The sequence below is a fragment of the Saccostrea cucullata genome, unplaced genomic scaffold (genome assembly GCF_032062105.1).
Source record: "Saccostrea cucullata isolate Sc308-1 unplaced genomic scaffold, CSIRO_AGI_Scuc_v1 ctg85, whole genome shotgun sequence".
NCBI lineage: Eukaryota > Metazoa > Mollusca > Bivalvia > Ostreida > Ostreidae > Saccostrea > Saccostrea cuccullata.
This window is the reverse complement of record NW_026929712.1, coordinates 82,447-94,790: the sequence shown is the minus strand read 5'-3', so window position 1 is coordinate 94,790 and position 12,344 is coordinate 82,447. Positions and strand designations below refer to the sequence as shown.

General features: G+C 34.5%; 1 protein-coding gene across 1 annotated transcript; it reads right to left on the bottom strand.

Annotated features, from left to right (window-relative positions):
- Positions 1 to 2,283: 2,283 nt before the first annotated feature.
- LOC134281965 (uncharacterized) lies at positions 2,284 to 4,461 on the bottom strand. Its single transcript, XM_062764404.1, has 2 exons — positions 4,439 to 4,461; positions 2,284 to 4,379 (listed from the first exon to the last, which is right to left on the bottom strand). The coding sequence occupies exons 1-2, from the start codon at positions 4,459 to 4,461 to the stop codon at positions 2,435 to 2,437; spliced, it is 1,968 nt and encodes a 655-aa protein (XP_062620388.1). The 3' UTR covers positions 2,284 to 2,434.
- Between the last annotated feature and the right edge of the window lie 7,883 nt (positions 4,462 to 12,344).

Below are 12,344 nucleotides of genomic sequence, written 5' to 3'. Positions count from 1 at the left end.
TCAAAATATTTAACCTTGGTCATGACTTTAGAATGAGAAGAGATGGGGCTTTCATGTTGAAGCTGTATACTTACCATGACAAGACCTTTCTAAATACATTATGAATTTTGATCTTGTGACATTGACCTTGAAGTTTGACCTGCTTTTCAAAAATGTTAATTTTTTCCTTATAACTATTGATTGAGAAGAGATAGGGCTTTCATATTTTTTGACATGTGCATTACCTTTGACAAGATATTTCCCAGTATCTATGATTTCTGACCCCTTGACCTTCACAATTAACCTTTTTTTAAAGAACTCAATTTCGGTGATAACTTCTGAATGACATAAAATAGGGCGTATATATCTGATGCAATATGCCCTAATGAATGGCAACTCGCCCACAAAGACACCGAAACGTGGGACCTCAATTCTTCGAATTTGCTTGTTAAGATAGAGTTTGGGGGGAAAGTGTTTAAAGACAGAATGTATGAATTTATGACCTTGACCTCTGACTTTCTGACTTCAAAATCTATAGGATTCTTTTCAAATCCATATAGTTGTGTTTAAATTTCATGGAAAAAAGTTCATTGTACAATGTATGGATTTATGACCTTTGACCTCAAATTAAAAGGGTATTGGAAGTATATATAATTTATTTGCAAAAGCAAAAGGTTAAAGTCTCTTTAATATACTGATATTTTCCAGAAACAAAGTGGTACAAAAAAAAAAACAGAAAGTATGAATTCATGTCCTAAACCGCTGACGTTTTGACCTCAAAATTAACTAAGATCTGTTTTAGGCCATAGGAAGTAAGAAATTTCACAGCATAAGCGCAAGGGTGTCTTGAGATATCATCTGAAAATGAAAATATTACACAAATAGAATTATGAATGGCCTTAAAGACCTTTTTCATTTTAAGGTCAAAACATACGTTTTAAATAAAATTTTCCCTTTAGGGGTGGAAAACCTTATAACAATTCATTTAGATTTTTCAATTAAAATTATATCAATTCCACTTTGCCCTAAAAAACAAAAGAAAGAAAGGTCAAGGTCAAAATAAAAATAAAGTGCATGTTTACTTTTCAGATAATAGATAATAATTTTAATTTTTTTTTGTAAGCTTTTGTAATACATCTTTTGATTGTGAATATCTTTTGCTTTAAAATACTCTTCTTGTTTTAAGGCCAAAAGCTGAAAGGTCAAGGTTGAGCTTTTTTCGTTTATATCATATGCAAGATAAAAATTGAAACCAATTGCAATTGTGTTTATTCCTCCTTAAAACAGTTGCTTAATAACAGTAGCTAATTAGTATTAAAGCCAAATTCCAATCAATAAGTAATTTGTATAAGCAAATAAAAACATTATATGAACCATAGAATTTGCAAATTGTTGACTTTTTAAAAGCGATATTTTTTTAAGAGCTGTCAATTTACTTGTCAGTAGCATGCCTGGTTTTAAAATTGATCGACATCGGTGGATGCCCTTGCATATCAAGTTATTTAGAGAAATAAACAGCATATGGTTATATGATAATTATGATAATTAGAATTTTAACTACAAAGAAAGGAAATTTCCTATGGAAAAGCTGAAGTCGTTACAGATTACTTACAAGTTGTTCATTAATTCATTTAACTCTTCAGGCAGTAAAATGCTGAAAGATCGTAGGTTTGGTGTTACTGGTTTTGAAAACATTTTTATTTCAATTTTTTGATTTTTCTCTTGGAAGTCTTTGAAGAATATATATTATTAATGTTACTTCTTGAACATGTAGCACGGCATGTCTGTAGTTTCTCCTCCGTAGCAATTAACATTTTTGTGAGGAATAAAGACTGATGTTAACATTTACTGGATCCTGCAATGTATCATTTTTTGTAAGAATTTTCATAGAATGTTAGAGAATTCAGTACAGATAATTATGGTAAATTCATTTCCTTGATTGGAACAGTAAAAGTATACTAAACTGAATGAGAGTATGAATGTGATACTCAAAAAAAGAATATGGGCAAATTAGGCGCGGTAAATGCCCAAAACTTACAATAAGTATCCATTAATGTTAACTGCAATACCAGATTAAAAAGTTTACAGTTTACACTGATAAAATTATGTTATGATAAAGTGACACAATAAAGCAACACAACAGTCATTTGAGGCCAACAGCGCAAATGAGCGTGATGACAATGTAGCTGAGGTGAAAGACAGTGGATTCAATGTTTGAACATCGAGATATTACCTCAGTTTTCCTGTATTTGGATTCCTTTGAGTATGGACACTCACAGCATTGTCTAAAAAAGACTGATAACAAAAAAGTTTTAATCTTTAATCAAACTTTCATCCAGGATGTGTGACCCAATACATATATATCGAGATTTACAGCAAAAGAAATATGGATACTTTGATGGATGACGTTGCTGAACATTCAACGCTAAACGTTAACCTGATATACGCCATACTGTCACACAATCTTACAAGAACAGTAACGTTCTAAATGCGGCATTTCCTTCTGTATACAAGCTGAAGTATTCCCATACTTGTTGATTCGACTAATTTCTTGAGCACTTAGAATAAAATTGTCACCTTGAGCATTATACTTCACGGTAGTTTCAAAAATACCATCACCAGGTGTTGTTTGTAATGTGATTTGATACAAAGCACTTTTGTCTATGGCATCTTTCGATTCGATCTTTGGAACTCTTCCATCGGTGTCAACACTACCCAAATAACGCGCTATGTGTGGATTTGATTGTAAAACCATAGCATTTTTGATAGATTTCAATGACAATTCGTGGCATTTTGATCTAAAATTTGCAGTCAAGTTGTTCATAAATTTCACAATTGATTTTGCTGCTTTCTGAGTAATGAGATCATCTGAGGAAGTGACGTTCCACCCTAAGCATGCGCACCAATGAGGTGCTATATCTGCATCGCTACATGTACGATATACTGGTATTGGTCTGAAAAGACTCATTCCTCTCGGCAGTTTCTCTGTTTTAAGAACTTTATTCTCAAATTTCATCATATCAAGGAATGTTTCATGTATATCAAACGGTGTTGTTAATCTATCAGTATTTTCTTTGAATGCTTTAAATTCAGACGGATATTTCTTAGAAAACCACTCTGGAAATCGAAAAGCAAAATAAGGCATCCTTTCTTCGTACTTTCCCTGGATGCTCTCCCTGACTGCGTGAAATCGAGCACCATGATCGCTCATTAGAATCAACACAGTGTTGTTCAGATAGTTTTTGTTCTCCAGATATTTAAGCATTCCCAGCAAATCATCGTCTGTCCACTTTAGTCTGCTTGTATCTTCATGACTATATTCGCCATGGAATGCAAAAATAAATTTCAATCGATTTCGATACATTTGAAATCCATCTTTGACCCAGTCCATCATAATTTTGTGTCTGGCCTCAGATCCCAAACAAAAAGGTTTACTGTATTTTTCTATTGCTCTCGTTGCCTGAGAATATGGTCGCCAGTAATGATCAACAGGCTGTTTGTCAAACCCAAGCATTCTGTAATTGAACGCTCCGATCCAATGCATATCTTCCCCGTATTGTGTCATATATCCAGTCTTTTTCAATTCCTTCCAAATCCAGGGATGGCCATCGACAACTTTTGCTCCGCGTTTACCACGGCGTGCTTCCGGTAGTTCGACTTCTGCTTTTCCCGTCAAAATAGGTAGCAGAGCTTGAGGTGTCCCGTCCCCCACAATATTGTAACCCTTGAGAACAATACCCCCTAACTTTTCCGTGAAATACTTGTGAGTTTTTGGCAATACTCTTAACCACGTATTTCTAGACACAGAATCAAATGCATACATCAACACATTTAGAGGCATGTAAAGTTCGCCATAAGAGGCTTTGTTTATTCTGTCGTATACTGTTTTATTATAAGCGACAGTTATATGGATGTTGGAGTAATTGGAACCCGAAACCTCCGAGTGACAAGTTATTTTGACAATATCAGTCGGTGCTCTTATAACACCCTCACCAAACGTCTGCTTGTTACCCACCATAAAATTATCTTCGTCCTTCCGGTAGATTGGAAAATATTGACAAGAAATGTTACCATGTCTAGCTTTGGCCTTTTCCGTTATCCAGAATGTTCCATTGTCGATTTTTATCCAGTTCTGGGTTTCGTCACATTTCAGGATACCTACGTCACGATAGAACTTCATAACGGTGGGATCATAAGGGTCTAAATATGGATGGTTGCAAAGCTGGTTAAAGCTGAAGTGTTTCTTAAGCACACTATTCAAAACTGCACTGTCGGTCACTTTGTTTAAATTCTTGACAGGTATTTTTGTATTTGTTTCAGATGTTTTTACATTTGTTTCAGGTAATAATTTTGCATTTGATTTAGATATTATAACATTCCTTTGGGATTCTTTTGCATTTCTTTCAGATATTTTCACGTTTGTTTCAGATATTTTTACGTTTGTTTCAGATATTTTTACGTTTGTTTCAGATATTTTTGCATTCGATTGAGATATCTTTATATTTGATTCTTCTGCATTTCTTTCAGCTAACTTTGCATTTCTTTCATATAATGTAAAATTTCTTTGCCTTAGTTTATAATTACCAGTAAGTAACCCCTGACTCTTGTCAAGCATTCTTTGTCGTAGAAATTCTCGTTGAACAGTTTCTTTCAATATCATCAAAGAGCATATTATAGAAAGAAGAATGATGAGCACTATTTTTGGGCGTTGCCTCCATATTCGATAGTAAGTCCAACGGCAAATCCACATGGCCAGCAATAAGGGGAAAAACGGAACTACAAAGAATAATATAAGTGCATTAATATATTATTCTACCATGTGTGAAATTTGTCATGTTTAGCAATTCATGAAGAGGATCTAATGTTAGACCGTTTCAAATTCTTTCTTTAACAAATATAATATTTTTCGACACAGGTACTTGTTTTATTTCGTAAAAATAAGCAGGGGTACCCCCGCCCCTGCTTATTTTTACCACAAGGTATCTAAATTAATTTCAGGCACCCCGCTTCGAGTTCTTTATCACTCTCTTACTAGTAACCTATTTAAAATGACAGCGTTTGCTACGAGAGACTTTTTTCATGTCAAATAAATCGTTTCAGATGTCTCTGGACGAGCCTCTTTTTCTAAACTACTCATTTATTCCTTGAATATTACCACCTCGGTACATATCAAGACTTAAGATGGGATACACATTTCCGGGTGGGGTTATAAATGAAGAAAAAACCAGAAACATCTGAATGGCATACTGGGAAGTCTCGGGTTTCAACCTGCGCCTAACCGGAAGTTATCTACTTGTGTGCCAAGTTACAATGAATATTGAAATTAGACCAAAACTGTAGGGGATGTAGCATTTTAAAAATAGTTCAAAGAAATTTCTATTTTTATAACCATGGCAACACCGGTCATTAAAATCAAAAATCGATATAGAGAATCGTGTATCTTAGTGTAGTCTGTGTGTTATATTGAAATCAAACCAAAACTGTGGAAGGGTCGAAATATGGATGGTTGCATAGCTGGTTATGGCTGAAGTCGTGTTTCTTAAGCACACTATTCAAAACTCCACTGTCGGTAACTTTGTTTAAATCCTTGACAGATATGTTTGATTTCGTTTCAGATATTTTTACATTTGTTTCAGATAATAATTTTGCATTTGATTTATAAATTTATTTTTTACATTCCTTTTGAATTATTTATATTTTTGCAATTGTAAAACAATATCAAATGTTTTTTTTAAAAATATAATTATTTATAAAAACCACGGTTATTATACCCCCCGCTTGAAAAGCGGGAGGGTTTTTCCGTACTGTATTGTCCGTCCTTTTCCTTTATTCCGTATATTTTTGCCTCTCATACCACTGAATGAAATTTGATGCAACTTTCACAGAATCTTTATTACATATTGCCATTGTGCACCTCCTATTTTACTTTTTGATCCGACACATATTTTGGGTTTCCCGGCCACAAGAAAACATGGACTTTTTCACCAGTTATAACCATATGGGAGCTCATCGCTCACAGTACCTCTAGTTTATCATTCGGATTCAGTAAATGCCATTGAGCAGTTGAGCAAGCCACATTTCTAAATTTCTTGAGTAGCGGGTACAAGTATTCAGCCCTGGTCAACACATTGCCGCTGGTCCAACGGTATCTTGTTGACTCAGGACCCCTGGCTTGCGAGAATGCGGATATATTCCATCATTGAAACATTCAATGATTTATATTAAAAAAAACTAGAGGTACTGTGAGCAATGAGCTCACTAAATGATACCCCCCGCCTCCCATATGAATATAATGGCAGTGTCCATGTTTTGCTCTGTAAAATCAAAAATATATGTCAGATCAAAAAGTAAAATAGGAGGTGCACAATTGCAATATGTGATAAAGATTCTGTGAAAGTTTCATTAAATTTCCTTCAGTGGTATGAGAGGAGTTGCGGATAAGAGATGGGTACCCCAAAGCGTAACAGACAGGACGGACGTACGACGGAAATACCGATTACTATATACCCTCCCACTTTTCAACCGGGGGGGTATAATAACAATAATACAATGTAGCACTTTTGTGCTTTTTGACATATACCTGTCATAAATCTGATTAAAATCAGATGTTATGCTCCGTTATATAGCGACATCAAAATATCGGAGCGTATATCATAATAAATGTAGAAGTACTATATATTTAAATCATTTTTATCACAGTTGAAAAGTTCTATTTAACAGCATCTAATAACAGAAAACCCTATGTTTTTTCCCTCTTGTCCTCACAATGGAATTCACTTTTAAAGTTAGCACGGTCCCTGCACTGACCTGAAAACCGTTTATAAATGATCTCAGTCAAGACGATGAAAATGAGAGCGTATCAACTATGTCTTTTATAAAAATCACCGAAGGATATGATTTTATTTGAGAAAAATATATTCTTTCAACGTTGTATATAGTTATCAGGTGGATTCAATAAATCAAAAAAGAAAAAAAAAGAATTAAAATATAACAGTTAAAATGGTCTATTGAAAGAAACTGGGGGATAAGCCCAGCCATACGCTTATATATAACGATCGAAAAAAAAACAATAATTTTTTTTTCAAAAATTTCACTTATTGTTGAATTTCTGTAATGCTTATAATCATTTGTATACAAATTTGACAAAGCCTGAATACTGTAACGGCAAAAATTATTCTGTTTCACATAACAAAATGCAAAAAACGCTAAATTTTCACAAAAACTGACATAAAATGATATATAACTATATTTTTTAAATTAAGTAAGTCATCGATTGTATCACTATTTTGAGAACGATTAGTACAAGGCAATAGAAAGATGTTGCTTTGCACACTTGCAAAAATTTGGTTCGAAGACCCGCTCTACATAAAAAATTAAGTTTACTTACTTAAATTTTCACCGTTGTCTCCAAAAATTTCAAGTAAAAATACGCTTGCTTAATATAGAGAAATATACGCTATTTCAATGGCAGGTATGTGTGACTCCGTGGTCCAGTGGTTAGCGAGGGGCTCTTAATAGGCACGTTTATTTATAATAAAGAAAGTGTTCGAGTCATGCTCTGATTTTTTTAATTTTAATTTTGTTGTACCTTTATTTTTAATTTTGTTAGCACTTTAATTTAAAAAAAAGGTTATATAAATAATACATTTTTTTTTTACTAGAAATAAAATATGAATAAAAAATTACAGTAAATGATTTTAAATGCCTGATAAAAAATGTAAAAAATATGAGGATAAGTTTATTCTAGTTTTTATTTATTTTTTTACAAATAAATCACCACTAGCAATATATGCAATGTTAACATTTTTCTATCTCCACAATAATTGTTTACACTCAACGTGCAGATCAAAGAATAAAAGTCCCTACCCATGTCAGACACTTGTGACAGTAAAGAAATGTCAACTGTTTAGAAAATAAATATCATTTTGAAAACAACTGTTAACATTAAAATGCTTTAAAAAGTATATTCAAACAATTGAGAGTTTTTTATACCCCCCCCCCCCCCGCTTGAAAAGTGGGAAGGTACTGTAATCGGTATGTCCGTACCGCGTCCATCCGTCTGATACGCTTTGGGGTACCCATCTCTTATCCGCAACCCCTCTCATACCACTGAAGGAAATTTAATGAAACTTTCAGAGAATCTTTATTACATATTGCCATTGTGCACCTTCTATTTTACTTTTTGATCTGACATATATTTTGGATTTTCCAGAGCAAAACATACTGCCATTATATTCATATGGGAGGCAGGGGTTGTTCATTGCTCACAGTACCTCCGTTCTTGCATAGCCGAAAAATGGACATGGGCTTGTTTTATCCCCCCCCCCATATTCTTTGTGGATACACCACAAAAAACCAATGCTACATGTGCTACATGATATCTGAAAATGCTAGATTTACACTGAAAGACATTGACATTCTAACAAAATATACATTTTTTTATATCAGATGTGTCGTATTTGCTTATAAAAGAGCAGATTGTTTGTTTTTATGTGCCGAAATCGAAGATTCGGATGTGTATAATTTTTGCCCTGTTCGTTCGTCCGTCCATCTCTCTGTCTGACTAGCTGTTTGTTTGTCTGGTTGTCCATAAAAACTTTAACCTTGCCCATAACTTTGAGTGTGTGGGGTTATGACTAAATTCCTTGTGACAAGACCTTTCTTTAAATACCACCTTAACCTCTTAACCTTGATCTTGGAATATGACCCACTTTTACAAAAAAAAACTTTTACCTTGTCCATGACTTTTGAACAGTTAGCACTGGAATTGTCATGATTTACAGGCGTGTTTCTTGTGACAAGATCTTCCATTGCATATCAACATTGATCAACATTTGACATTGACCTTAAAGTTTGACCCACTTTTTAAAAATTTAAGGCTTGGCCATAACTTTTGAACAGTAGGCACAAGGGCTTTCAAATTTCACAGTTGTATTTCTTGTGACAGGACCTTTCTTTGGATACCAACAATATGACCTTGACCGTAAAGTATGACTCACTTTTTAAAAATCTTTACCATGGTAAGCACTAGAGCTTTCATATTCACAGATGTATTCATTGTGACAAGGCTTTCCTCTAAATACCAACAATTTTGATCCCGACCTTCGAGATTGACTTGCATTTGAGAAACTTCAAACCTCGCCAGTCGCCCGCGTGGCGCAGTGGTAAGAGCATCTGCTCTTCAGTCGCGAAGTAAGGAGTTGATCTTCACGTCGCGGGTTCGAATCCAACTGTGGGACGTGGAGACCGGTCATTCGGATGAGACCTTATAAACTGAGGTCCCGTGTCGCAGTAGGTGCTGGCACGAAAAAGACCCCTCCCTGCTCAATGGCCCTAAGTGCCGAGTATAGGACAAAATTTGCAGCTCGGCACCAGCAAGTGATGTCGTCTCCATATGAGTGAAAAATTCTCGAAAGGGACGTTAAACAATATACAATCAATCAATCAAACCTCGCCACGAGCTTCCATACGAGGATATAAGTGTTTCGATTCACACATCTTGTTCTTTTAAATGTTTGTTTTTGCCTTTCAACCCTTTTTGGAGGTTGCTCCCTTTGAAAACCTTTGCTACGGGCTCGAATGTCTTTGTTACTCTTTTTATGCTGGTGTTAGGGACACCGACCTTGAGCCCCCCGTTTCAAAATTGCTTGATTCAGCCATGAGCACAGTTGTTGCTAATGCTTAAAAAAGAATTACAGTTAGCATCTTACCTTGACGATATCCTTTGTCCTTTTAAATAGATCAATAGTTGAGAATTGCTATCATTCCGATAAAAGTGTGTTACATTGCTTGGCCGACCGTAGTAAAATTTCTCAAATTGAAAACCATATTATTCATCGACTGGATGTTTGATTTGAATTAAAGCATTGCTACTTTGCTATAAAAGACAGAATCCACCAATACCTTGATAGTACCAGCCAATCATATTGAATGATTGTTTACCATTGCGGCATTTGTATTCACCAGTAACACGTGGTCAGTCAAAACCCGTTTTCTGTCCTCAAAAAAGCACGTGTCATATTTGTTGTGATTTGACGGAATGGAGTTAATACGTATGAGAAAATTTAAAACATGAAATAAGTAAGATTATCCTTTTTATCTCATTGTTGAAGCAGTTGTCCTTCATTTTTATCTCAATGCTGAGGCTTTTTATCTCAATGCTGAGGCAGTCGTTCTTTTGTAGTGGTTTAGATTTTCATTTCATAGCCATCGTTTCGTAATTCATAATTTACAAGTATTTGCTGGTATTTCAGTCTGATATTTCTATTTACCTTATGTTTTCAGTTGTTACTCACGTAAAACCCCTTTATTAGTTGTCTTTTATAAGTTAGGACATGAGTTGACATTCCACATGTTTTGCTTTTTAAACAGGAAGTGTCATCCATGTTGGCAGTCTTTCCGTAGTACTTTTGAGAGCTGAGTTCTGATTGGTTAATTTTGCTTAGGATCTTTGATAGTCATTGGTTTTTATTTTTGGGCCTTGCTAGGGTATTTAAACGCGTGTTCGAGCAGTTTACTTCACTTGGTTAGGGATAAGCCTCATGGCACATTATCTCTGATTTGATGCCAACCTCAAGGTACATGGCATTATAGGTTTCATTTAGCACGTGCTGAGCGAGCACTTTATGATAGGTTAGGGTGTAGGTTTTATAGAATAAAGTTAGGATAGGTTAGGATGTAGGTTATTTAAAGTAAATTAAGTTTCCCTTTCCAAGTCCTGCCTGGTCTAAGGATATGTAGATAACAGGTTTATTTTCTAGAACCACTATTTATTATTTATTTTTGGGTGTTGTTTATTTTCTGGGTCAGTTATTTTTAGAGCCTAGCATTAGTATTGATATTTTCAGATTAACTCTAGAGTGTTGATAGTGTCATATTGGGTGATGTAGCTCATTCCTTTTACATTTTTTTTTTATCTCTTTAGGATTTTTGACCATTTTCATAAGTATGGAAGCCCAGTAGGGACATAGATTATTTTTCATAGTTTTGCCACATTCCTCCCATTTTTCATTACATTTTTCAATTATTTATTTATTGAGATTATTCATAGAGATTATTGAGATTCATTTTTCAGATTAAATTACATTTTTGATAAAGCTTTATTTATCCTGTGCCATTTTCAAAGACTTTTCTGTTTGTTAAATTTTGATCATTATTTATTATTTGTTATCATTTACAACGGTTAATTCTCACTTTATTAAATTGATAAAACTTACAACTGTGTTTTCATTTAGCGTTGACCATAGCTCAGAAATCCCCTTACCTGGGTTGATCATTTATAACTGGAGATAGTTTACCCCTTTCAGCCAAGTTGGCTAGTAACTTTGGTAATTTATACACTGAAGAGTTCTACTTCCGGTTACACTTTATTTACGCTCATTGCTTTTTTTAATATATACATTTATTGAAATAATGATAACAATATAACTTTGGGGCAATGACATCCGCAGATGTCCCCCTATAATAACCCTCACTAGGGGTGCCATGCAGGGGCTCCCTAGATTGAATAGCAAAATATAATATTATGTCTTTGACAGTTGTAACAATATTTAAATCAACAGAGTATATAATCAAATTGTATATTGAAAAAATACTTTTACAGATAAAACAAGACGTGTTTGTGAAACACTGATGCCCCCGTATAGCAACATACCGAAGGTTGAGCTTTCTCAAATACAGATCAAATATGTTAGTACCAAAAGTAAGGTCTTTTCACAAGAAATACAAATGCTAAATATAAAACGCTAGGTACACCTGTTTAAGGGTTATGACTAAGGTTAACATTTTTTAAGATAGGACAAACTCTGGGTCAAGGTCAAATGGTCAATGTTGTTGGTTTCTAAAGAAAGGCCTTGTCTCAAAGATTACATATGGGAAGTATGAAAGCGCTGGCCCTTACAGTTCAAAAGTTATGGCCTAGGTTAAAGTTTGTAAAAAGTAGGTCAAACTCTAAGGTCAAGGTCAAAGGGTCAAGATTCTTGATATCAAATGAAAGATCTTGTCACAAGAATTACACATGTGAAATATGAAAGCTCTAGCCCCTACTGTTCAAAAGTAATGGTGAAGGTAAAAGTTTGTAAAAAGTAGGTCAAACTCCACGGTCAAGGTCAAAGGGTCAAGGTTCTTGATATCAAATGAAAGGTCTTGTCACAAGAATCAAATTTGTGAAGTATGAATGCCCTAGTTCTATCCCTTCAAAAATTATGGTCAAGATTGTATTTTAGAAGTAGGTCAAACTCCAAGGTCAAGGTCAAAGGGTCAAGGTTATTCGTATCCAATGAAAGGTCTTTTCACAAGGATTATACATGTGAAGTATGAAAGCCCTAGCACTTATTGTTTAAAAGTTATAGCCAAGGTTAAAGTTT